The following is a 26,084-nucleotide window of genomic DNA, read 5'->3' as shown; positions in this document are numbered from 1 at the left end:
TTTTTTTTTTTTGTTTTGTTTTCATTCCTTTTTTCCGTTGTTTTGGAATCGATACTTAAATACGGCCAACCGTGACCTAAAATAATTTTTAGTGATTCTGGCGCGTTCCACTTGCCGCTGGGAATATGAATTTTCGCCGACATGGAATCGTTGTCTGTAGGTTCGATCCAAACGTTTCCACGGAACGTTTCGCGGCCTAACGCGAAACATAGCTTTCTGTTTCTTTCTCCTTTTCCTTTTGCAGACGAACAGGATAGCGTTTCGAGACGCGGGCTTGACAGATTGCTATCGATCCGCGTAATTAACTACGCCGAGAACGGATCGCGAGCTCTGCCAATTTGCATAATTGGGTTGGCGTTGTTAAAACGTTATTTACGCAGCTTCGTAAATTCGACCCTGTCCTTCGACGATTAACGCTCGAGTCATCCGGGATCCATCGATCGGTAGAGGAGACCAAACTATTTTAAACCCCTTCGATCGATTCGAAAGCGGAGTTATCGTTTTCACCCACTGCTCGGTATAGAATGCTAATTTTATCGTCGCGTCATTGTTATGTCACGATACCGCGATGGTATATCGCAATGCCATAATAGCATGACATCGCATTATCGCCATGTCGTACTATCGCGACGTTATAACTTTACGTTGCCACGAAATTTCAATATTTTTTCTGCTCTCTATTTTCGATTCATCTGCATTCTTAAGTTGTTTGTTACTCGATTCAAGGATAATAATCGTATAATCTGAATCAAATTTTTCGCCTCCACTGCGCGTCTCGTAACAGTTTCGCGAAGGTCCTTTCGCAGAGCAGTTCGAAACAGTTATTTCCGGGGGTAGTTTGAAAATCCTCTTCGAGTTTTACATCGATCGGCGGTCGTAGATTATTTTTGGAGAGGGCGCAAGGTTAAGCGTTCGAGGACGACATTCGGGGGTGTATTGAAAGGACTTTTATTCGCGAAGGGACAATTATTTGCGACCGTTTCGACGACGGGCGTTGTTCGCGGGTTTTGAAGCGGTGCTCTCGCGCGTTCGTACAAATGGAAATGCACGTTTCGCAAACACGTACTCGTTCGTCGCGATATTTACGCGACAGCCACGCTTTCCAGCGAGATTAGGATAACAAATATCCTCGTGGACGCGGTTTGAAAAGAGGATCGTGGGTATAAAACGGTCAGTGGAAAAATAAGATTTCACTGGCATTTCATTAACTCGACCTACATACACACGTGCACGTGTATATCCTCGACTTTGCTGAATATTGCCGCGAACCGATCGGCCCGCCCGGAATACCGTTTCCCCAATGAGACTTTCGTAATTTTTGTCCATTTTATTTCAACGAAGGTTATGGCACAGAGTCCGGACTTTTGCTCCCAACTTTGTTCAGGGATTCCTTTTTTTGCTTCAGATTCGTAAATCACCGGAGGACCGATGCGAAGGCCCTGGACAAATAAAGGACCGTCATGTAAAACAGCCATTTTTGGCACTCGTCGTAAAAGAAAGTATTCCGCAGAATTAATACTCGAACGATTTAACAAATACTACAGCATTTCTTTTATTGAATTTCAGAGGAGACGTAAAAGGCGGATACGTGCAAAAGCAGCACAGGATATCAGCAGGAAGTTGCAGAGTAGACGAAAGAGCCACGAAATTTTGATGAATGGTGGGCTTCAACAAGAAGTTTAAAAGCATGTCTTGTTGTCGAGTGATCTATGTGCGTTCCGAAAGCCAAAACTTTATAAGTTGGATCCAGCGTCATGGAAAATCAACCTGAAAGATGTAGAAACAAAGGTACAATCTCATAAAGAGGATTAATTTATTTGAACGGTATCAAGCTTTAAACGATAATCGATGAAACAAGATGACGTTGCAATTTGGAAATTAAAAAAATAACAAAAAACTCATAAAACTTTTTCGACGAGGGTTCTATTCATCTTTCGTTATGAAAGGAATTTGCAGAAAATTCAGCTGGTCGGAAGATCAGCGAAGCCAGTGTTCCAGGATATTTCAATCAAATTGAAAGAGGAACTCTTGCGCAGGCTGCGAATCTTGCAGGAATTAAACTTCTCCAACTTATCAATTATACTTTTCACGGTGTTTTTGAACAATTTCCTGAATAATTACTTCCGACGTTAGGAGGCCCTAAAAATGGTCGCTTCTTCCTTTCGAAGAGTCGTTTCGTGGTTAATTTGCAAGATTTGGTCGCGACCTGCAGATTTTAGGGAAGATTTACGAATTTATCGATAGAGGACAAACGTATCGCGTAGATCTGGTCTCCCGCTAATTCTCGTTTCGCGAGCGTTCGCCAAACTTGTCCGCGGCGAGATCGTAAGTAGCGGCTGGCGTGTGGACACAATGACGTAGTTTCGTTATCTCCTGGAAACACGGCCTACGGACGAATTCGCGATGGCTTTAATGAGCTGACGTCAGAATCTCTGCCCTGTGGCGTTCCTTGAGATCGCGAGCACGGTTCAGCGTGGCCCACATTCGTCGGGCACCGCGTCGAGGACGATTTTCGGCGCTCTTTGAGCCCCAACCTTACGAACCGGAGATTTCGACAAACAGAGACGAATTTCTAAACACTCGAACAACCCCAACGAGTCCGAGAAAATTCGTTAACGCGTGTCCTTTAATAAAATATCAGAATTACCGAGATCGTTCAACGCGTTTATTCCGTTGTCAACTTTTGAACATACCCCTTTGATGTTTTGTTATGAGAACCCCAATCATTAAGTACTCCCGCGCTCGATACGTTCAAATATTATTTCCTTTTCTCATTCTACATTTCTCTCTGACAGAAAATGTTACCCTCGATTCTATTATCGTTCAGAATAACAGTTGGTTTCGTTACATCTTGTCTTGGATGCCTTGACCCCGATTCTGTTCGTGCATACGTCTTGTCCAAGATAAGTTGAATTTAGAAAGATGCCCCTATTGTCCTTACTTCTTAGAGATACCGTCGTTTAAATAGTCGGAAAGTTTCTATGGAATATGTTGTATGGATATGTCTAGTTTAAAGTTTAATTTATTTGCTCGTTACAGAACAGAACATTTTTGATGCACACGCGTATAGTAGAATGGGAGCAAAAACAATAGAACGTGTTGGCAATATTGTTCGTAGCGTAAAGGGTGAGATGCAGCAATATGCTGTTATTAAATCTAAGTCGGAGATGGGATACAGTCGGGCATGAGCATATACAGGGTTATATGTAAATACTACGGAAACAGACAGTGGACTATGCGCGGTAGTTGGATTTTTAAGGGCAGCATGCGACGACAAATTCCTGACGCCTGCAGGCAACTGGTTGCAGCAGTGCGCAATAAGAAAATATTATTTCGTATAAATAATTCAGAATTCGGTATCGCAAGAACCGATAACGATCAGCGGTACATACCGAACGATAAGAGATCTTTTTGCTGTGCGAGTTTAGAGACTCATCGGTTCGCGCGATGATTCAGCAAATCCACCGACGCAAACGAGCGGTTTCTGCTGTTATCGAGCCAATCGAATCCCGTCCGCCTTTTAAGCGATCTCGATTATGTAGGATTAACTCTGCGCCACGATTCAACCGATCGCCTAGAAAATGTCCATTCAACCATGGCGGGTTGTATCGTTAACCGCTTGCTTCGTCGCCTGGCATTAACGTTTATTTTTCTTTGCGTAGCACCATTCCCTGGGCAAAAAGATAGCACGTTTTATATTTTTTCGTACACGCTGCATAACTTGACTTACGTCGTTTCGTGCTTATGTCCATTTTAGCAGAGACACGGTAGACGTATCACGCTAAAATGGGTTTTAAAAAGGATTTCATGCGATATTGCAAAACCTTGTTTCGGATTGCAATTTCTGTATGTAAATGAATCGTCGGAATACATTTGTCCGGCACTGCAGAGTTCTCCAAAGAACGAACACAAAACGATTTTGCAATAACGTAACGAGATTAGAATTTTTTTAATGACATACGGAAGAGGGTAGTCGAAGCGAGGGTTAATGTTCTTTTTAAATCATCTTTCCGACCCTCTCTGCGCAAGGATTCGACCCGTGGACGAACGTAGGGAACAAGGAGTCTCGTACTGGGTAAACGCGATGCGAGGCTCTCGTAGAGCTAGAAAAAAGACCATTATTTACGGTCTTGTCGACGGGCTTACGAAGTTTCCGCGGCGAACAAAAGGAACGCACTCTCGTGGAGCACGCTCGCGACGTTTGAATATCGAGGGCTTGCGCGTTACGACCGCGAAATCACGGAGGCTGGATGGACGGAGACAGAGCAGAGGGTGGTTATTCGGATTAGGGGTGGGAGAGGAATAGAAAAATAGATAGCGAAACTGTGCACGAACTGAGAGAAACAGGAAGCGGAAGAGCGACGCGGAGGAAACGAGAGAGGGAGGAGAAGCGGAGCGTCGGACAGTTGGACAGAGAAGCTAGATGGGCGGGGAGGGGATGATAGGAGAAGGACGGAGCGTAGGTGGGGAAGGGACGAGTTGCAGAGGGGAGGGGGAAGAGAGAGGAGCGCGAGAGAGAGAGGGACGCGGCACGGTGGTTGAGTCTGGTCCGACAGTCCGCGTGTTACCCTCAGCCGTAAAGCAGGGCCGCCCGCGTTTTCTCGACTTCCGGTCAACCCCGTACCCGCCAGATTCTACGCAGAAACCGTTTCGAACGGTTCCGGCGAGATACGCGGGCCGCCGTTCCCGCGGACACTCAGTGAACCGGAAGTGACGCTCGAACCACTCTGAAAATCTCAGTGACAATTCAACGGAGAAAATAATCGTTGCTTAACCGGGGTCGTTTCCTTGGATTTCGTGTAGGTAACGTATTCGACAATTTTTTTTCTTTCATGCAACTCGATATTTTGGCGACCGTGGTACACGAACACCCCCTCAACGATCTTAGGATCGTTCACGATATAGTTTCGATATTCCGTCAGTTTTGTTTATGTTTAATGTTCGAAAGATATTCTTAAGGCGAGCCTTAGATTTTCTTTTACGCTATAGATCATTCTCTTCCTTTATTTGCATAGCAAACGCGTCATAGCAATAATAATTGCCGCGCTGCTGCGTGTCGTTAATTTATTCGTTGATTTTTGCGTGGGTTCCGTAGCAACATTATCGGAAAATTTTTTTTTAGGGAAAATATCTAGATTGCCTTTGCAGGAATTCTTTCGAGAAAACAAAGCTTCTCTGATTTCGTTCGGTTGTTTACAAATGATGCTTAATGCATCGTGCACCGAGGTTATTAAGTGTGTCGAATCAGTTATCGATGAAAATACGCGAAATAAAAGTCCGTTAGCCTTGTAAGCTCTCGCGATGGAGAACGCGCGGAACCAAAATATCCTCCGATCGTCTTGGTATTCCGCTTTCGGTTCGGTTACACCGAAAACATCGATGTCGAAACTTTTTCAATTCGAAAACGAATTCGTATCGATGCATTTCGCTAGGAGCAGAGTGACTGGCACTTTCGGTGCATACTGAATTCTCTTCCGTTTGAAAAGTTTTGGTCGGTGGCCGGGCAAAGTTTTCCGAGAGCAACGTTTCGGCGCGATATTCGGAACGAGGACCCTACAGGCCGTTGCAAAATACGCTAGAAAGAAAATTCTGTATTATTTTCTATAAAAATACTTTAAATAGAATGGTAAACTTTATCGAAGTAATTTGTTTACAAAGTGTCGCGTTGGTAGAGTGGATAGTCGTGGTTCGAAAGTCGATTAGAAAGTCGTAAAAACGACGAGGACCGAGAAGCCAGGAAAAGGCGGGTAACGCGAAGAAAAAGCGGAGGAGTTTCCGTCTTTTCTGGATCTACGTTTCGCGCGTCGATCCGACCTCGTCGGTTCGTTTGCATTTTTCTTCTCGCCGGTCGTTCCGAGGCCTCAATCACGTACTCCATTGACTGGAAAATGTAATCCCGCATCGGCCCTGAATATTTTTATCCCGCGGCAAAAAATAATCGGCGAATATATCATCGGCGTACGTGTCGTTCTATCAATAAACTGTGCCGACGTGTCTGCCGTCGGTCGTCATAAATCTTGACGACCGATCGGTCCTTTATCGTGCGACGCGACATTAGCCTAAGCTGCTGATCAAAATCCTTCGATATAGAACGCGACGTTTTAGCCGCAAATCTCCGTGAACGATCTGCCATCCGTATCCTCTCGTTCCACGATCACCGACAGCAAATTCCCAAAGAGTTTCTGCGGACGACAGAGAATTCCAGCTCGTCTCGTATTCCGATCGATGTGGCAAAGGCTGTCGTCGATGAAGCGAGTCGTCGCAACGGCAACGAATTTATATTCGCGGCGGACTATGGAAGTCGCGATTCCGGAGTCACTTTGTCGAATTCCTCGTCAGAAGTTCAACGTTGCTGCGAGCTCGAGAAGAACTAGTTTGGCCCAGATGCATGCACGCTCGTCGCCGAATTAGCGAATTTCTCGTCCCGGGAGGATAATTACCGCGACGCGATAGGGGCAGCTGGTTACCTAGGCTTCCTCTTTTTCCACGACGGTGTCTGCCTTTTTAATAACTCTGCCACGTGGCCGGACCGGTTGAATTAGTAAGCTGCGGGGGCTGTCGAGCGTGTAGCGGCATTTACGTTTCGCGAAACGACGCTATCCCGGAGAGAATTCTCGTCCGACTTTGTCCCGTCACCGACCGCGTTTCGTTTGACATGGAAATTTTTCGGCTCGAGCCAAGAGAAAAAAACGGAAGGCCTTGTTAAGCTAATCACAGCCGTTGTAGATAAATATGGTAGATAAAGCCACGTTTCGTGTGTGGTAAGCGCGGTATAGCCGATTATATCGTCGATCTCCACGTAATTTGTTCATGCTACTTTGCACAGAGTGTTTTACGATCCCCTTTGACGTGGACGGCGGCTATTATTTAAATTTTTCTCGAGAAATATCACTGCGATCTACTGCATCTTCCATACAACTGATACCCTTGACTTATCATTTTAGTCTTTCTATACGTCGTAAATGGTAATGGTCGAAGGATAGATACAAGGGTCTTGCGTGTGGATAATTTTTTTAAGTATCAACTTGCACTTAGTCTGAGAGTCTTGAATCATACGGTAGAGCTTCCTCTTCCGCACGGCACTCGTTCTGGGCTGCTAACTTACTCCGACTGGCCATCCTGGCTTCTTGAGAAGATTTACTTCCTCGCATTTCTGCCCGTCTCGAGCGCTCGTCGTCTCCATTCGTAACAAATGTTTCTGTTCCTGGGCCGTTTGCGATCTTCATAAGACGAAGAATTCGTAAAGTATGCTCGAATCCTTTGTTAAACGTACAGCAAGCCAAACACGTTGCAATCTCAATGAATTTAGGACCACAACGGTGCAATTTATTCTACGCTACTCTGAGAAAAGAGTCTCGTTCTGGTCGCGGGGGCTGTTCGTTGTTCTGACATTTAGGGCCCTTAATTGCTCGCTTGTGTATCGGCAATAATAACCGGCTCCCGTTCTCGTCACGCTCGCGCTTCTGACAATGACGAATTACGCGCAGTTTATCGGAGGAATCATTAGCACGCGATTCCGAGCGCGACGCCTTGGCCGTTTAATTCAGACCGAGAGACGAGCCAACACATCGCACGCGTTAAACAACAGAGTAAGAGTAAGATCAAATAAGAGACAGTTTCGCGAGACAAAAGAGGGACGCGTTATCTAAAACGATTCGACGGTGACAACACCAGAGAGACAGCCAACTTGTTTAAAAGCGTCCAAGATACGCCGGAACAAAGCCATTCTTATCACTGGTTTCGCTTTAAACCTACACTTTAACCCTCTGCGATCGAGCTACGGGTCGTATCGGCTGCCTTTTGTCACTCTTGACCTTTTATTTTAACTCACAACGCGTGTTTGACACTCTGTTTATATTGGAATTTTCTGTTGACAGATTTTGGGGCAGTTCGAGACACGGCTGATGCAGGGGCGGAAAAAAGAGACGTGGGTCTCGACCGGCTGATCCAGCGAGCCATCGCGCGTCAGGGTGGGTGCTGTCGAGGGTGGCGGGGGGTGGGGTCGCGTGATCGCGAAGATCTCCGTGGGGAGGTTCGAGGTTGGCGGGCTTTAAGGAGCGGGTGTTCCGAGGGACCCGGCAAATGTGGCTCTGTGTACGGTGAGCCGGGGTTACGGGGGCCACGGGCCCCGTGGCGGTGGGGGTAAATCTCGTGGAGAGGCAAGCGTGAGGCTACCCCTGAGTCCTCGCACTCTGTGCGCCCCTGGGGCCGGAGGAGGCGCACATGCGCACGCACAGGGCACTGGGCCCGCCGCAGCTGGGACTGCGGCGACCGGCCCTCCTACGACAGGGAACAATCCCGCGGGGCCAGCTGCCGACGAAGGATCCGGCCTTCCGGACGAGCCAATGGTACGAGCCTGTATCCAGCGTTCACTTTATGGTTACTATAGTCGCGGAAACGTTGATCGATGTTCCAGGTACACGTCGAGAGGGCCGTGCATCGCGGTACCTGGATATGTTGTATGCCGTGTTACTGGCTGCGAAGAAGCAAAGCCGTGCATAAGGCGTTGCTCACGTTCGCCATGTTGCTTGTCACCAGTCTGCTCGTCACCAGTCCTGTCCTCTTCCTCATCACCACGCTGCCGGAGGGAGAGCAACCTCGTGAATGCGCACCCCTGGTGAGCGACGTCTCGTTTTAACCTCGGATACTTTTTGCGTCCCGCAAAAAGCTTCCGTCGCGGAGTTCCGCGGTGCTTCTTGTCCCGCCCCCCCCCCTTTTTCTTCTCGAATTAAGCAGTCAGGAAGCGAGCGTCTCGGTGTCGCGACGAGGTTAATGTCTCTCGAGAAGCTTAACGCGAGAAGGCGGTATTAAAAGTCACTCGTGGCCAAGCACGCCGACGCGGGGGTGGCGCAACACCACCGTTCGACGGGAATAAAATTGCTGAGTTGGGGCGAGGCAACCGAAATTCCATCGATGGATAGAACCGGCTGTGTTCTCGATTACCTCGTAAAGTAAAGGTCGAACTATAAAGCGGCGCTACGTTTTCTCGAAGGCCCTTCCGCGGTCGATCGGATATTGTTGCTTTTATCGTTGTTCTTTCGCGCGACGCGTCGATCTTATTGCATCGGGTTCCCGGGATTTCGACTTCAGCGGCCGCGGTTCAGAAATATCGCCGTTACTTCTTCGACGATGAACGGTATTCTTAGGATGTCGATATTTCTATCGCAGCGCAAACACGAGCCAATAAATTTAATCGCATTGTCTTGCTCGGCCACTTAACGTCGAGGGAGTCGTTTCGAAGGTTGCTTGGCAATCGTACGATAACATAATTACATCGCGGATGTTTATGCAAAGAACCTATGGCATTCGTGCATATGAAATAGATTTAAAGTTCCCTCCATCCTTGAAAATAATTGTATCCATAGTATGGTGTCCTTTTCCTCTCCTTCTCGCGGTTTCCACCGAGCGAAATGAAACTTTGGTCTCGACCATAAAATGTTATTGGCCGAGAGTGGGTGCTTAAACCACTATAAAGATACAAACGATAGCCTTTGAAACGTTCATGAGAACTCGAGGAAGGTTACGACCGTAATATGCAATTGTTCGATTTCAGTTTGCGAATTAAAAGGTGCGTTCGACGAAGGGAAGAATTTAGAAATATCTTTCTCACATTGAGAATGACCCATATACTAAATAGGATGTTCTAAAGAGTCGATTATTCCGAGAGTTAACGTTATCGAAAGATCAATCGTATCAAGGTTTGCTTAGACAGGTTTATCGATTCGTCCACCCACGACGAGACGCGCATTTAGATGAATCTTCGGGGTTTCGCGACGTTTTTACGCTGTCGAATTTGCTGTTTATCTCACCGAGGAGGCACGAGGAATTTCCGCGTCAGAGTGTTTACCTTGTTCGGTCGAATTCTCGAATTTCGGTGGCCACTCCGCGTCCACGGATTTAATGTGACCCAACAGAGGATGGTCCAGCCCGAATGCAACGGGACGATCTGTAAACTGGGGCTAGGTAGCGCGGTGTAACAGGTTTTGTCTGCGAGAGCTAGACCGTGAAGTTTATGTCCTCGCTGGTCGTGTTCCCCAGATGCGTTATATCACGCGCATTCACGCTTGTAAAGCCAGACGTCGCGTGCAAAACGCGGAGCGGATCCGTCGGAAATTCTGTCCATAGATTAAGGCCGTGTATACGATCGCGTTACAAACGTGAAATTGTTATTTCTTGGAGCGTCTGGCTGAGAATAACTCCTCCCCCGACTGTTCCACCGTTTTAGAATTCGTTCCAACGATCACTTTTAACGGTAGAATAAACATTTTTGAGAATCCCCAGGATAACGCGCGGGTACGATAAGAATTTCACGGAGATTTTTCGCGATTCGCCCTTCGATTTCCGTCTCGTTTGAAGCATCCTCGAGAGACTGAATGCGGACGAGATCAAATGCTTCCCAGACATCCGTTTTATGGAGGCAACTTAGGATTCATTGTTCCGCGAGTTGATATCCGCGCGATGAGATATGAAATTCAAATCCCGTCGAATCGTCGTAATGAAATTTTGATCCGACGACTTGGAAAATTTCGATAAATCTGCATCGTTGAAAACCCTCAATAGCGTTAAACGCGTTTTGCACCCTTGTTATTCTCGCACGAGTAATGGCCGTGTAATTGGTATCGGCTCCCAGTTATCCTCGTACGGCTTCCCAATTAACATTAGACAACTTGTAATTCAGTTAAAGGTCCTTGGGCGAAGATTCCGATTCGATGCACACACTCTGTTTGGTCGTTGATCGTTCGAGAATCGATCGAGCTTTAATCGAACCTTACCTTACAGGAATTTAGGCATGTAAACGTTTGTAAAACGAACGTGTACTTTTTCTTGTACGTGGATAAAATGAAATAGTACACGTTTGTAAAATTAATTCTAATAAAATGTTTCGTGCAATCGAGAATAATAATAGGAGCTGTTTATTCGCGTTCGCTCGAGCAAAACAGCCTCGGTTTCAACGTTTCCCGATATTTATTTCCCGCGTAGACTCTGTTCCATAATTAGTATCGAAGAACAAGGATAACGTCTGAGCACTCTGGTTCCTCCTGGTGGCTATTTATTACCGGAAGCCGCGTTATTAAAATTACCCCGTTTCCCCAAAGTCAACATCAATTTCGCGGCAAGCTTTGTCCGTTGAAACGACGCAGTTTATATTCAACCATCATCCCAAAGTCAGGAATTCGTTCCCATGCACCGATCCGTGCCATCGAAACGAGCCACCAGGGTTGCTTTCCACCGGTGCTTGTGAATTTCAAAGAGAGTTAACCCCTTAACGACACGCTCGAATATTCGTCGTCGCCGTCAGCGATTTCTTTGCTTTGGACTTTGATTCGTACGTTTCGCTTCGTCGTATTTCATACTAGAAAATATACATTGCACCCTTAACTTCTCTCGATGGATCGTATCGACTACTGTACCTTTTGTACTAGTATCTCCAACGATCGACCCAACAGGAGGTAGCGATTTTAATTTGTTGATATTATTGGAATTATATAATCGTTTGCCTTTAAATCCCAATATTCGGTTATTAATGGACGAAGGAATTCTATAAATTATCGCATGTTTATCGAAACCGCGAAAACATTATGGGAAATACGGAGTAATTGGATTAGCAACGTGCACGCAAACGAAGTGGAATTCGTATTTGAATTTTGGACGCGCCACGACGACGACGCGTAACTGTCATGGACGCTCGAAATTCCCGGGACGACGTTATCAATTATGGTTTAATTATATCGCTGACAGAGACGGCGCCTGTTCCGTTACGCGAAGTTTGTAATCAATATATGTTTAGCAGGTTGCACCGGAAGCTTCCGTTAACGGATATCGATATCGGCGGACGCGTAACGCGTTTCGTGGTCTCTGTATCGAATCTGGAATCCCGTGGATTGATTCGTGGAAACCTTACTAGTCGGGCGACGAAAGAATTATTGACTTATTTATTTATAGAGAACGAACAGCTCGACGAGAACCTTATTGTCGCGTTTTGTACGCTTTTATTTAAATATTCGCCTTTTAATACGTTATTTATTGACGAAACTTTATGTAAAGTATTCATAAATAGATCATCGATGTTTGCAATACCGATTAGATCTGTGTTCTGGAGTCTCGATGACTCGATCGCGAATAATAATAAATGATGTATCGAAATGATCAACAGTCGCTGTAGGTTGTTGGTCACGGGAGAGCCGGAATTTGTTTCTAGCACGCAGATCGAGCAGAAAGTTCGAAAAACGCGTGGCTCGTGTTCGGTTTCATCGAATGCGGGAATCTCGATCGTTTGTTCCGCGCGAGAAACGGACCGACCGAAAACGTATCGACGAATTTATTTGCAGTATTCGCCGGACGGTGCATCGAGCGACACGAAATCGACGCCGCGGGTTATAGATACACGTTCCAATTAAACAGTGGTTCAATTTGCCCGGTCAACCGTGTCATATAAAAATTCCTTTTCGTCGCGTCCGTTATAGATAGTTTTACGGTGCGGGAATTATTAGAATCGAGGCTGCCGCTTTTGGACGCTTTATTTTATTTAAAGAGAGACACCCTCGTTCGCGACCGAAATACGAGGATCCGTTATAGAATTCCTTCCAACGAAATTATAAGCGCGAATAATCTAAAAGTTTCAATATGAGATTGCAGACGAGGTAGAAAATTTGTTTGATCATTGGAATTTCAACTGTTGTCCCGTTTTCAATTTATTATTCAATCTAGAAACCATCGTTTCAAAGTGTACAATTATGGGAAAAATGTGTTCGCAAAGTAAGAATTACAAATGGAAAATGGTTGATAATCCTCCCTCGAAGGTTAAAAGTCAAAGAAAGGATCAGATTGGGCGATTAATCGAGGTGAGAGGTTCAAAGGCACATAATCCCCGATTAATTAAGCGACTCTTTCCGGGCGGCAGTTCTCATCAGTTTCGAGCCTGTTAATAAGTTTGCAGTGATTAGTGCTCGAAAGCGCAGTCAGAGGTATCTCAATCGGTTCGCCGTGTAAATTTTCCGGCTAGAGTCCGAGGGACCAACGAATAATTCCTGTTACATTATGCTGCTGAAGCTCTAGAACAGTTAAATGTTCTCCTAATTACTTTAGTTAGGAGAGTGCACCATTTTGATGCCGAAGTTCGGACGTTTAACACGCGACGTTTGCGGAAACCTCACAACTGCATTTGTCAAGCATATTTGTCGGGGGCATTAGCTGCTCTAGAAAGCTTCGAACACCCTTCTTCTTCCTAAGTATTTGGCCATCGAACAAACTGCAGGTTCTTCTGTACAATTCTTTCCCTCGATTCGTCAGCCTAGCAACGAACACTGTTTTAAGGAAGATCCAGTTCGACGAACTCTCGAAAAATCAATTTGCGTTGCTCGTTAAACGATTCCTCGGTGATTTTGTTCGAGAAGGTATAGATGAAGAAACCGATCTTCGCGGACGTATCGAGAATACTTAGAGGTTCCGATGATTTATTCAATATCCAATATTCCCATCGCGGCGTACGATGGATTTGAAATGAAAGTCTTCGGTCGTTTGGCCAGAGAGGATCGCGACGTACAACGCTCTATCGGATCGTTAGGGCACGTGCTGCGCCGCGACGAAGCCATACACCGAGGTAAGGTTTCGAGACAAATGTCAACCCTACGCGGGGTCAGGGCTTTACCCTTCATCCTGACCTTTATCCTTCGCAGACGGACGTTAAAGTCTTTCCCGTCTTTTTTCGATCTTCGCCTCTCCTCGACTTGTTCGACGAATTTCCCGCTCCCACCGGTACGATCTGTCTTCCGGAACACGAAACGTCCCTTGTTTTTAAGCGCGAGATATGGAAAACCTTTGATACAGATAATGATTGTCGCGTTACGAGTACAGCTAGGCAATTTACAAAAATATTTTCAACCCTGTTACTTTGCTCGCCAAATGAAAAGGAAAAAAGTACGATGCACGTGGACGAAGTAAACCGAGCAGAGTGGAAGGGCGAGTCGAGCGAGTAGGGCTGTTTTACAACCTAACCCAAATTCCTAGCGCCGGGAACATTTGTAGGAAACGATGCCTCCACCGTGAAAACAAGTCCAAACGTATGTGTGTGTGTCTGCAGAGCGAAAATCTCCAGTGGGTTTACAAATTTTCCTAGAATATTATCGGAATATCCGCATCGAGACCAGCCGTACGTTTCGCAGAATCTGTTTATACGCGCCATTGCGTTCGACGTGTAGCAATCGTTTTCCCCGGAAACGAAAGATCCCGCGACGTATAAAATACAGGCGTAAAATGGAGTCGGAAGAGACAGTTTTCGTTGAAAGCGCCGTAGGGATTCCCGCATCGTGATAAAATTTTATTTCTATCCCTCTCCTTTTTCCCCCCCGGAACGCTTTCTTAGGTGTAACTAAAGCACAATTTCGAGTCGTGCTCCACGATCCTCTTCTTAACTCGTAGTGCGTGCCACGAGCGGAAACACCTTAAACACACCGAAACGAGCTTTTCGTTCAGCCATCTTCTCCTGGATGCGATTTAGATAGAGCGAGAGTAGGCCGTGCCCTGAATATAAATTGAAAACCCGAGGGGTGTAATTTCATTCTCTTTAACCCGAGCTCACTTTTTCCATCGAGAAAACCCGAAAGAAATACTGTGCACGCTTTTCGATCAGCTTTTTCACGGTTATGCGGGCCAGACATTCGCGATAAAATCTTTGGAATACAAATAAATAGCAAAAAATGAGCGAAAGCCGATGGGTGGTTGCAAGTTTTTCCTTTCCGCGAGAAAATTCTAATTTAATGGGAAATGACGGTGTTCTCGGCGTTAGCCGCGAAAGCATCCCTGGAAGCTGTAAATCCGAATAAATTCCCGCGGTTGGTAGCGAAACTCGTCTCGGGGGAAGCCCTATAGGTCGTTGATTCTATTTCCATCTCCGCGATCGTTCTAGACGAATGCCTGATGAGGGTCGACGTCGCGGAGGAACTTCCATTAACACGAGGAACAGCGAACGCACGCGAGTTTCGCAAGTTCATCGCATAGTATGCGAGCCGGCCCATAATTGAGCGGACAGCCACGGCTAGGGGTTGTGGAAGGGTCGCGAAACTCAAAGAGGGATTTCTCGAGTTTCAAGGTCGTGCTTTCGGCCTCCTTTCCTAGATAACGGATCACCCGTCGATAACGCGTGCTCCACGATGTTTACGAGCGACGCTGTTTTCGAGGGCGGACCCTAATCGGACGATTTGCGCCGGACGCGATTTAGTTTTTACGGTCGAAACGTTGTTTATTTCGCCTTGGAATTTCTATCCCAGATTAATCTTTCAGAATCAGTTAAAATGCAATCCAATCGCGTTTGTCATTTGTAATTGCATGGTAATGAGATGGCCGTCGCACGATTCGAAGATTTACAGTGATAATTACGCTACAATCGAACGGTAATTACTTGAGTAATTACATGCATTGATTTCGTGGTGAATGTAATCGGATTACATTTTGCTCGACTCTGATCGTAACTCGGATTCGAAGCAATTTTTTACCATTGTTTTGTTTACTCAACAAAAAGTAGACACTGGAGATCTGTCAGACACTAAACCAGATTATCGATCATTTTGCAACGCGAGTCTGAAGCTTGTCTCGACGAATTGGAGGAAAGTAGCTCCTTGCAATTATTTGTCGCTTACTCGGTAACATTTTAGACACACAATTGATATCTACTTTCGATGTTTTTCTCCCGTGGCTTTCATATTAGTCGGAAGATTTAACGTCGATAAGAGAAAAGAATGATCCGAAGTTCCAGAGCATCGTTCGTAGCTCGCGTCGAAATTAATTTTACTTCGTCGGTATCCGGTTGGCTCGCGAAGATCCGATAGCTGGAAAGCAGCCCTCTGGCGCGTTACGATTTTGCAGAGGATCATTCGTCTCTGTCAGAAAGACGCACGGCTATCTACTTCGCCAGAGAGCGATCGATGACAACGAAAACCGTTGACGTAGCTTCAACTGTCACGATCGTTTGGTCTTTGGACCTCGTGAAAATAAAAAATTATATATTTAGAGATACAGTATTTATCGTTGATTATCCACGAATAGTTGTCTATCAAAATTCACGGGTCTTGGCTCGGGAGATGAATTTTTCCAACAATTCCTAGTATTTTTTCTTTGGTGTTTGTGTTCGTCGAACTTGTGGAAGTTCGCGAGGCGCCATTCGTCTCTTTCAAGGAAGACGTATGATTCTTGATTTCGCTCGAAAGAGTTCCGCGGTTTCTGACACATTAAACAGGAACAGAGGGGCCGGGGAGTGCCTGGGCGACCTTATACTCCGAGCGAATTGAATGAGCTGAAAGAAAAACATTCGTTTCTTCGCCGGTTTAAAGTTGAACCGCTGGGACGGCCGTAAGAAGACGAATAGCGGAAAGAAATCGCGGACAATGCTTTCAATGCACCGGTCACGGAATGCATTTCTTAACGAAAATACTTCGTAGACAACTTCTTTTTAATATCAAAATATGGACGTAACGCTGATAGTTCATTATTCGATGAATAATGCACCATCGGAATCCATTATGTGCCAGAAACCGTGTACCATACGTGAGTATGCAAGAACGCCTGGGCTTATGGCAGTAACTTGCCTGTTCACGTGTGTGTGCCAGCAACAAAACCTCTAGGTTGTGTGTCCTTTTCTTCTCCATGTCGCCCGATTCCACAATCGACGATTGTTTTGGACGATCTAGCGCGTTCGTAGCGACCAAGAAAGCTGTCTGCGATGTATCTCCGTACGATTCACGCGAATAGTTCGTGTATTCATTTGTCAAATATTTGCGTAATTTATTTATAAATTCCTCTCTAACTCTCCTTTCTGCGAAGGAGATCGTTGGATACCGTTAAAGCTCAAAAAGAATGATATTCATTTATTCATGGAAAAACCCTTTAGTAGAAAAAGAAGTAATATATAAGGAAAAACGAAATAAAATATTATATTTGCGTAAACATCCGCGGTTCGGCGATAAGAACGCCGCTGCCGTGAAACTGGTTTTCGACGCGATCGGCGAAAGGGGTGGCGCGAAAATAAAGGCACGCGATGGCGAGAAAAAAACCGATTTTCATTACAGGACGAAGCCTGCATCAGAGAGCGGGATGGTCCGGAGGGTGTTTGCGACTCGAAAGCCTGCGAGGAAGCCTCGAAGCGGATGGTCGCTTTCATGAAGAAGGGGGTGGATCCTTGCAAGGACTTTTATCAGTTCGCGTGCGGCGGTATTCGCGATCAGCAACCCTATCAGCCGAGCTCGAGCTTCAACATGCTTCAGGCGAGGATCGATGATCACCTTCACAGTGAGCGAACGTTTTTTTTTCTATTAAGATATATCGTTTCGACGGGAAAATATTTGCTCGGATTTCCTCGCCCACAACGTCCACGGGGCTGTTGTAGATTTTCCATCGACGAAAGAATATTGCTTCGCACTGTTAACAGAGTCGATACTCTGATATTAATCAAAAAGAAGGGAAACGTTGGTGTTTTTTTAACGAAGAAAATTTAACGACGAATTCATATCGCTGGTACAGAACGGCGCTTAGACCCATCAAGCATCTGACATTAACTGGCGACAAACATCCCTTTATATATGTTGTTTGTCGTCGTCGTGGCACTGTATCCATTTTGATACTCGCATGGTAATTAATGGCGGTCGCGAGCTTCACTGTCATCCATTATAATGACAATAAATCTAGCGTTCAAAGCTCGTATTTACGACCGTGTATTCGCATTAACCCGCCGAGCAGGTGGGTGCTTCCACTCTGACTAACGATGGAATAACCGAGACATTAAAGTTTTCGATATAATAAATAGCTGTCGAATCGCTGAAATTCTCAAAGTCTGGCTCCATCTTAATACAGCGTAACTTTAGTCTATTTAGAGGAACGTAAGTCATTTCATTTAGACGAAGCTAAAACTTGAAATGCATTAAATGACGCGTCGTCTCAACTTGGAGTAATAATAATAATAATTCTGGACTAGGATTTAACAAGCGTTCCTTTGAATTTTATCGTCACGACGAAGTTAGTCTGCAGCTTCCTTTCGTTTCCTTCGGTGACCTTAATCAATTCGCGGCGTGTCCTCCGCAGCCAGTATCAGGCAAAGGAGATCAAAAGATCGCTTTTGAAAATTTCGTTCGTGCACTCTTACTCTGCCTTTGAGTAATCCGTCCTTTTTGACGGCGAAGATCGCCCGGAGAAAATTTCAGCCCGTCCTTTCATGCCGTTTCCTCCGGGCCCTTTCCCGCAATCTGTTGCTCCGACCGTTGAGTTTTTTTTTATGGTCCCATTAACGAGCCGTGGATAAGTGAATAGCCAAAGCCGGAGTTAATCAGGCTTTTATAGGTTTCTAACGAGGAACGCCGCGGTAGCGCCCAGATAATATTAAGCCTGATCGAAGTAGCCTGGAAATATTGCCAATTAAGGGGTGTTAAATGACTGTGCGTGTCGTTCTCGGCTTTATACTCGCAATCTTACGATATTACGTCGCGTCGATAGATCTTGTACGGGGTCAGTTCGAAATCGTGTCGCGCGATTCGCTTTTTCAGTCTCCTGAAAATCACGATCCGAGAAATTGAAGACGACACGTGCTGTCCTTTTGTTTGGAAGGAGCATCGATCATCGAATTAGTTTAGGGACGTTCAGGGCGGAGTTATCGAAATTGCCAAGTGTGTTTAGCTGCAACGATGCCTGAGTAAACAGAAGACGAGCCAGAGAGTAAGTAGGTCATACGCGATTAAAAGTGCTGGACGCGCATACGTCACGGTGCGCTGACGCAGGGGTTGAAGAACAACTCGTCGCGGCGTCCACCCCACCGAAATAACCGACAAAAAGTTGCCCCGTTTCGACCGTTTCTGCACATCGTGATTTTTAGAAGTTGCGGGACACTTTTGCGTTGCTTTCTAGAAAAGATTGACGTATCATCGAACGTGGTTAAATAATTTCGAGCGAGCAACAGCTGCGCTGCTTTTCTTCTTCCCGAGAAGTTCTCGCGTATCGTTTCGCTGGAAAAAGTTCGCTGACAACATCGAGGAACAACTGTGTTTCACGAACTCTTTAAAATTTTTGTACCACCTCGCGATAAAACTGGCAAACTCGGTTCACTCTCTTCCGCGAATTTTCTTCGTTTAGAATTGATTATTTTTAAAATTGGAATTAAAAAACACCGACAATCGTGCGTTTCGATCGAGGAAGAAGCTCGGCGAGGGTTCGACGATTATTCAGTAAGCCTCCCTTTTGCGTGAGGAAGGGTTTCGCGCCACAGTCTGTTTTCCAGCGTCTCCTCTTTACGACGGAGGTCGAATGAAAAGAAAAAAAGGGTCGGGGAAGATGAAGATTTACAGGGCCGGAGTCTATGAAAAACATGTCGCATCCACATGGACGCGTCGCGTAATAATTCATCGCTTTTCCTGCTCACTTTTTCGCGCGGACGCTTGTCATTCGACTTCCTAAATCGTTGGGACGCGGCTTCGGTTCCGAAAACGGAGATTAACGCGCGGGATCAGCGCGACGTATCGCGCAATGTGTCTTTCGATACGGAAATAAAACAGACACCTGACATTTTAATTCGTTGAGATATCGGACAGCGTAGAAACAAACATAGACGCTAGAAGAACAAATAAAAGAAACGTGTGGGAAATATTTTGTCGGATCAGTCACGAAAGTCCATAAATATTTTCATAGTTCCGGTTCTTTTCTCTTTTTAAATAAAGAACGTAGTTTCGAAGAATTTTTCTTTCGTCGAAAAGATAAACTCGTGGCTCGTAAAAATACGCGGATCGATCGTTTTCATTTTTCCTAAAAAAATTCCTGCAGTTTTATGCTCGGTTCGAAGAGTGTGAGTCGAAGGAAAACTATCGCAAGAGTCGCTGGCAAACAAGGGACGGGTTGGCAAAGGGTTAAAAAACCAGGTATCTTTGTTTCTGGCAGAGACATTTGGCGCCAAGATTTTTTTTTTTACGTCTTCTCGCTCGGAGAGATCTTATTGGTCACCGTTCACGGTGCAAACACACCCTTTTTCGTACAATCCGTCTTGCGGGGTTTACGTCGGATCAGCCTCGATGCCAGCTCGGGATTTGCTTCGCCAATTTCCTTCGAACTGTCTACCCTGAACCATCTGTTTCGAAGATTTTCGTCCTTCGAGAATGTTTTTCACCGAACGTCTTTATCATTTGGTTCAGCGTACGACAGAGTGCAAATCAACGGTGTTGCATATACTGTAAACATTAATTTCCTACAAGTAAATATTAATTCTATCTCTGCGAGATACGAAAAAATAAAGTGTGCAAGGAGGCGAGGCGCAGCTAAAGTGCCGTCTAATGTATGCGTTACTTATGAATATACATAAGTTGAAATAACAAAAGTCTTAATAAGTCGTATCTTTTATTCATGGAGACGCCGGTACTCGAGCATTTTTTGAATTATTTCTTCGCGATTTCTATTTGAAATGTTTCGCAGAAGGAAGCGAAGAATCTAAGCAAGATTAATTATAGTCCGTCAATTCTTGGAATAGCAGCTTTCGCGAAGAAAAATTGTACGTTAATGTATCTAGGCTGAATGCAAAAAGCAAAGTTATTTTTTTCCATTCCTGAAAAAGAAAATTTCAAATAGAAAATACGTACAAAGTCGTAAGTGGGAGCACAAAAGACTCGGTGTTTTTATAAGCAACAGAGATATTTAGCGTTCGTATTTAAACTGTCCACTCGGCAGTACGGTGAGTTTTTTTAATATTGTTCCGACGAAACGTTAGCAAACCGGGATGCGTATCATTCCAGCGTAACGCGGCGGTAGTGTACGCAGACATAATGGCCGTGGCGTAATGCGTCGCGCGAAAAGGATGATATTAAAAACTGGCCGGACGTAAAATTTTTTAAATCCGGCTGGGTTAATCTTCCGTACCCTTTTCGCGGCTTCCTCCGTCGGCTAATTAGCAGAATGTCACCTAACGACCTTGCAATTAAGACGTCACGCCTGGAAATTACCTTATGGTACACTTATCCGATTGAAGAAGAGAGAAAGTGACTTTTAATGCGATCTTGATGGCCGTAAAGTGACTCGACGCTCGTGAAACGGTCGAGACCTTGCACGGAGATTATTGTCCGGCTGCCTTGAACAAGTTTCTAATTATTCGAAACACTTTGCCCGCCGAGAAGAGCAAAGGAGAAGATATAGGACTAGTTTTATATAATACGGTGCGCCTAATACGTCGCGTTTAAAATTCAGCGCCGGGTTGCAGCGTCGTTTCTCAGGTTTTTAAACATCGCGATATCGCGCGACGACGAATGGAAAAAAGACGATAGCGTAGCCAGCAGGTTTGCAACCCAGTTTCTTCGCGCGAACGCGTCCAAGCTCGCGTTTAAACGAAGCGCACCGATTCGAAAGCTTCGACCCTTTATTTCCCCAGTAGTTCTTAAACGCTTCTCTATGTCACGGTGACTTTAATCTCTCGGTCGCGTCGAGCATCCCTTCGTCCACCAACGAACACGAACGATAGAGTTTCACGCAGCCAATCGGTTTGCAAATTACTCGCCTCGGGCCAGAGCGAGGATCGAAGCCAATAGCCGATCCCAGTTCCGAGGAGGATACCGGTGACCAGTTACGTCCCATCAATAACGTTCGCGCTTCGACAAACATAGAACAATGGCACGGTGTCGAGCAGTTCCTTGACTCGATCCACACACGCGTCAGGACAATTAGCAAACTGACGCGGAGCCTGGATTCTCCCCTTGTGCATGGTGCCCTCTTGCTCGAGTATCGATGGATCGGATAATCTCTGTTGACGATGCAGATTGGTGAACAGCAAACGAGGTCGTGTTTCGTGTTCATGTTCCATTTCACCCTCAACATCTTTGCGCCTAATCACTCTTTGATCCGTCCAATCGACTTTCTATACGCCGCGATGGAAAATGCGTTACTTGGTCGCGCGATGTTTGAAAAACCACGGGACACCCCGTACGAAAAGCGAGGTGATCCGAGGATTATCAGGCGGTAAGGAGGTTCGCGGAAATCTAAAGAGAAATATCCGCGGAGGTGGTGCAAACGGGCGTTCGTTTCGGTGGCCCAGCTTCGGGCAATGAAGAGAACTCCTCTAATTAGCCTCTCGTTCGATGGTCCTTGAAACTCACCTCGTCCCGAAGCCGGAGTCTTAATGGTTCGCAACAATAAATTTCTCGAATTACCGTGGAAAATTGTTCTCCCTCGAGTTGCCCGTTTCCGTCGCGTCCCTTTCGACCACGCGACGTTGCGAAAATTTGCACCGCTCGCCGCGTCCATTTTATTTCCCTTTTAACACGAACGAACGTTCGTTGCAAGAGTCACTTGAATCCTTATCCGGTTCGTGTCGTAGCGGAGCAACAATTATAACGTCCAATTTTATTTCAGACCTCCGATAATGGGGCCATTACGAATATACGTACAATAGTATCGAGTTTAACGGGTGTATTTATAGAGCGTCGGTCACGTATTCAACGGCAGAAGTAACTACAGTTTTAATTGCGTACAAGCCATAACTTGCGCCGTAATTTGCCCCTACAAGAACATTCGCTGCGTTAACGCTCGTCTGGCAAAATGTTCTCCGATAGATAACATCACAATAGGAACGTTCTACATTCAAAGAGCGAGAACTTGGAGTTTCTCGGCAGTTCCTTTTTTTTTCGCATCCAAGTTTCGATAACACGGATTCACGGAGTTCCCCCGGAAGTTCCGGCAACCGCGAGTCGCCATCGCGATCGTAAACGAAACTTTTCGCGAATACCGGTGTCGTCGCGAATTTTACTTAAAACTCGCGTTCCACGGGTAACGATCGACGACAGAATGGTGTGTAACGGGAGTTTACTATGCCATACTCCGCCGCGGTAACCCTAATTCGTAGTTACCTAAATAGAATTTCTGGTAAGGTCTAGTTCGAGGAAGTTGGCTAGTTATCTTGGGCACCACGGCGCCTCGAAGTGGACAAAAGATTTTAGTGACATTTTTAAACCGTAAATCTCTTCTAATTGCATAAAACATTATGTATTTGGCGTTGTCTGATACATTTTCAAACCTATTTACGAACCAGATTGGATTTATCTGTCTAAATAATCTGTTGGAAAAGTTTCAGGGGTGGGGCAGGATAAATCGGATGGGGGATGATTCTGCGTAGAAAAATGAGTCGAAAAAGAAGAATAACATTTTTTCGTTCGAAGCTTTGTATTCGAGATAATTTAATTTGAATATTTCTGGAATTCAAGTAGTACTTATCTAAAATTAGCCCGACGCGTCAGACCATACAGTCGGACTTACTACTTAAAATTTTCCAAGTCGATTTTCTCGTAAACGAGGTCTCGAAAGAAAAAATGTTATTCCACGCTTTCGACTTACTTTTCCACATAGAATCATTCCCTATCCGGGCTGTACCCGTTTCTATCAAAAGGGTCAAAGGTCATCTTGTAAAATTCCAATTTGAAATTATTTCTTAGGCTCAATCATATTTCCTCGCTATCAAGATATTACAAATAACATAATTTGTATCGATAATTATAGAAACAGTATTAATAATGACATATTTGAAACTCCCATTTCGAAATTAATTATCTTCAAAGTTGAAATTGAAATGGCGATTGCGTTTCGTTAATTCTGCTTTAATTAGCCAACTTTTTTAATGTCCTTTGGCGTAGGTGAATCATCTTGGAGCGGTCGTGGCATAACATTTGCTCGGCAAGGGATTGGCGCGTCGCAAATATTAATGCGGTAACCGCAATAAAAACGTAGGTAACAACCGACGGGGGCCGTTTAAATTCCGGTTATATTCAGGGAGCTCGAAAGCGTCCGAGGCACGGCAAGCTCGTGCTAGCGGCGTGTCCCAATTTTAACGTCGCAAGGAGTCGCGATGGGACGAGGCTGTGCGCCTCGCGTGTGCACGAACACGTTCGCGAGATTCGTCGCGCGGAAAATGGGAGGAATGCGCGCACGTCGTCGTCCGGATCTGTCCTCGACGAGCCGACTTAACTCGAACGTTACCGTGAAACCTCCACTCAAAACGTCCCCGGTCTCGCGCAAATGTTCCACCTTTGTCCATCCTTAACGGATTAGCTACCCGGAACTTTGTTTGTCCGGGATACGCTTTTATTTAATTACTCTTTTACTTTCCTGCGACTCCATACTCGAATAATAATCCACCTTTTTCGAAATGCGCGAACGGATCCTCCGGTCTAGGCATTGTATCAAAAAGAACATTATCCTCGACGTTTCGGACAAAATTATTCTGTAGAAATTTAAAAAAGTTTTGTTCGTAGTATATTTAAATCGCATCGATAAACTTCGTTTAGAGATAACGAACAGGACAGTCCAATAAACGCTGTAAATTTCCAACGCATTATCAAGGAAATTTAACGGAACAACAAAATCGTTTACGGTTCTGTATTTAAAATAATTCACATCGATTGTGTTTTACCTTTTATTATCTGCTTTGCACCGGGTGGGCGGGGGTGGTACAATTGGCATGAAAGCTTGTGCAAAAATAAATCGAAAACGTAGAATAAAACATTAAATACGAGGTTTCTTCGTTGCTCGTTATTTCTACTTACGTTATCCTCGAACAATACCGTTCGGTATGCTGTTATCTGTTTTCTCTCGATCGTACCATCGTGTAATTAGTTGTACCCAATTAAATTAGATTACACCGCACCATCGTGAATATCTACGAATACGAGTAGAAAGAGTCGAGTAATGGTCAGACACTTGAGCGAAATCGTACTCGTAGCTTCGTTTGGGAACGTTTAAATCCAAGTATCTCGAAAACAACACGTTCTCGTGAAATATTTAGTTTTCGAGCATCCTGCGAGCAGAATATTGGGCGCTTGAATCCTGGCCGGAAATCGTGAAAGCCGAAACGATGGAATCGTGTCCCCATTTTCCTTCTTATCGCAGCTTCCTTTCCCCCTAGAGATATTTCCGCGAGAGATACGAAAGTGATTAAGGACAAAAATACCGCGTCTAGACGAGGCTGAAATAGATCAGCGGAGCTGCAGCGATAAAGCTAATTTCGGTGGGGCCCGAGAGATTATCGAATTTGCGGTTAGTCGGTGCGATGGTCGGACGCGTGTCCGTGTACACCGAGCTGGATTTCGCCGGTACACGCAAACACACGGACATGGTCGCACGAAAGCAGCGAATAAACGAACCAACTTTCCCGCTTAATCAGAAGGAATAGTTTCGTAGGAAAGAAAAACAAACACGACAGGTTCGTTAAACTTTTCCCGGGCGCCGTGAACAATACTAAATTGACCTGGCCGTATTTTATAGACGAAAGGCGATAACCGAGGATGTACGGGGTGAAACTCTTTCCCGGAAAAAGGGAAGAACAACGAACGGGTTCGAGAGTTGCGATCACCGATCGTTATCCTTTTTTTCGTTTCGTATCGTGTCTCCGTATTCGTCGGAAATCCTTGCGCGATCCTAGATCGACGATATCGTCGGGAACCTCGACGTAACTTTGTGCTCGTCGGTGCGAACTTGACCCATTAAACAGGCTGGATTAATCAAGTTTGCAACCCCCTTCTTTCTTCTTACGTAAATACCGCTGTTGTCTAAGGCTTCGTCGGGGTTCCGGCAATGAAGACAAACGCATACGCAACGATCAATCGTTTCTAGGTCCGGACAGATATTCGTCTGGTGCCTACAGTTTGCGTACGGAATTCCCAAAGAAAGACATTCGATAAGATTTCGAGAACCGCGCGAGAAGAAACCGAATCGGTCCGAACGAGCCAAGTTTCTACAAGTATTTCAGGAACTTCGGGTTTAATTAATTCGCCAAAGTGCCGCGAGGAGTTGTTCGTCCCGGGGCTACTATCGTCGCGAGAACTTCTCGACGAATCTTTTTCGATTCGTCGCGGAACGACCGGCAACTTCTTGACAAACTTATCCCCGTCGGTTTTGTTCTGTAATTTTTCTCTCGCGCGAAAATTGGATTCACGGGATCCGCGTTTAGAGCTTCTTAAGCGTAACACCTTAACGATCATTCGATTGCTGAAAGTTTCTCGCGGAAATCTGGCGGAAAGTAACAAAAAATAAAACGATTACCGATAGCTAAACGACGAAACATGGTTTGTTATTATTTTAGATCCCCG

The 26,084-nt window shown here is 45.3% G+C and overlaps 1 protein-coding gene across 6 annotated transcripts in view; it reads left to right on the top strand.

Annotated features, from left to right (window-relative positions):
* Positions 1–4,569: 4,569 nt before the first annotated feature.
* The window catches only part of LOC143350347 (neprilysin-1), a 71,952-nt gene continuing 50,437 nt past the window's right edge, over positions 4,570–26,084 (top strand). For 4 of the 6 annotated variants that reach the window (XM_076782437.1, XM_076782436.1, XM_076782435.1 and 1 more), the window contains exons 1-3: positions 4,570–4,803; positions 7,878–8,617; positions 17,061–17,280. In XM_076782437.1, coding sequence (XP_076638552.1) covers positions 8,408–8,617; positions 17,061–17,280 — 430 coding nt within the window. In that variant the 5' untranslated portion in view covers positions 4,570–4,803; positions 7,878–8,407. The remainder of the gene's footprint in view (positions 4,804–7,877; positions 8,618–17,060; positions 17,281–26,084) is intronic. The other 2 variants (XM_076782434.1, XM_076782433.1) reach the window with 2 other exon arrangements.

The sequence above is a fragment of the Colletes latitarsis genome, chromosome 14, assembly GCF_051014445.1.
Source record: "Colletes latitarsis isolate SP2378_abdomen chromosome 14, iyColLati1, whole genome shotgun sequence".
Classification (NCBI taxonomy): Eukaryota; Metazoa; Arthropoda; class Insecta; order Hymenoptera; family Colletidae; genus Colletes; species Colletes latitarsis.
The sequence above is the reverse complement of the archived record's forward strand: the minus strand, read 5'-3'. Positions and strand labels throughout refer to the sequence as shown.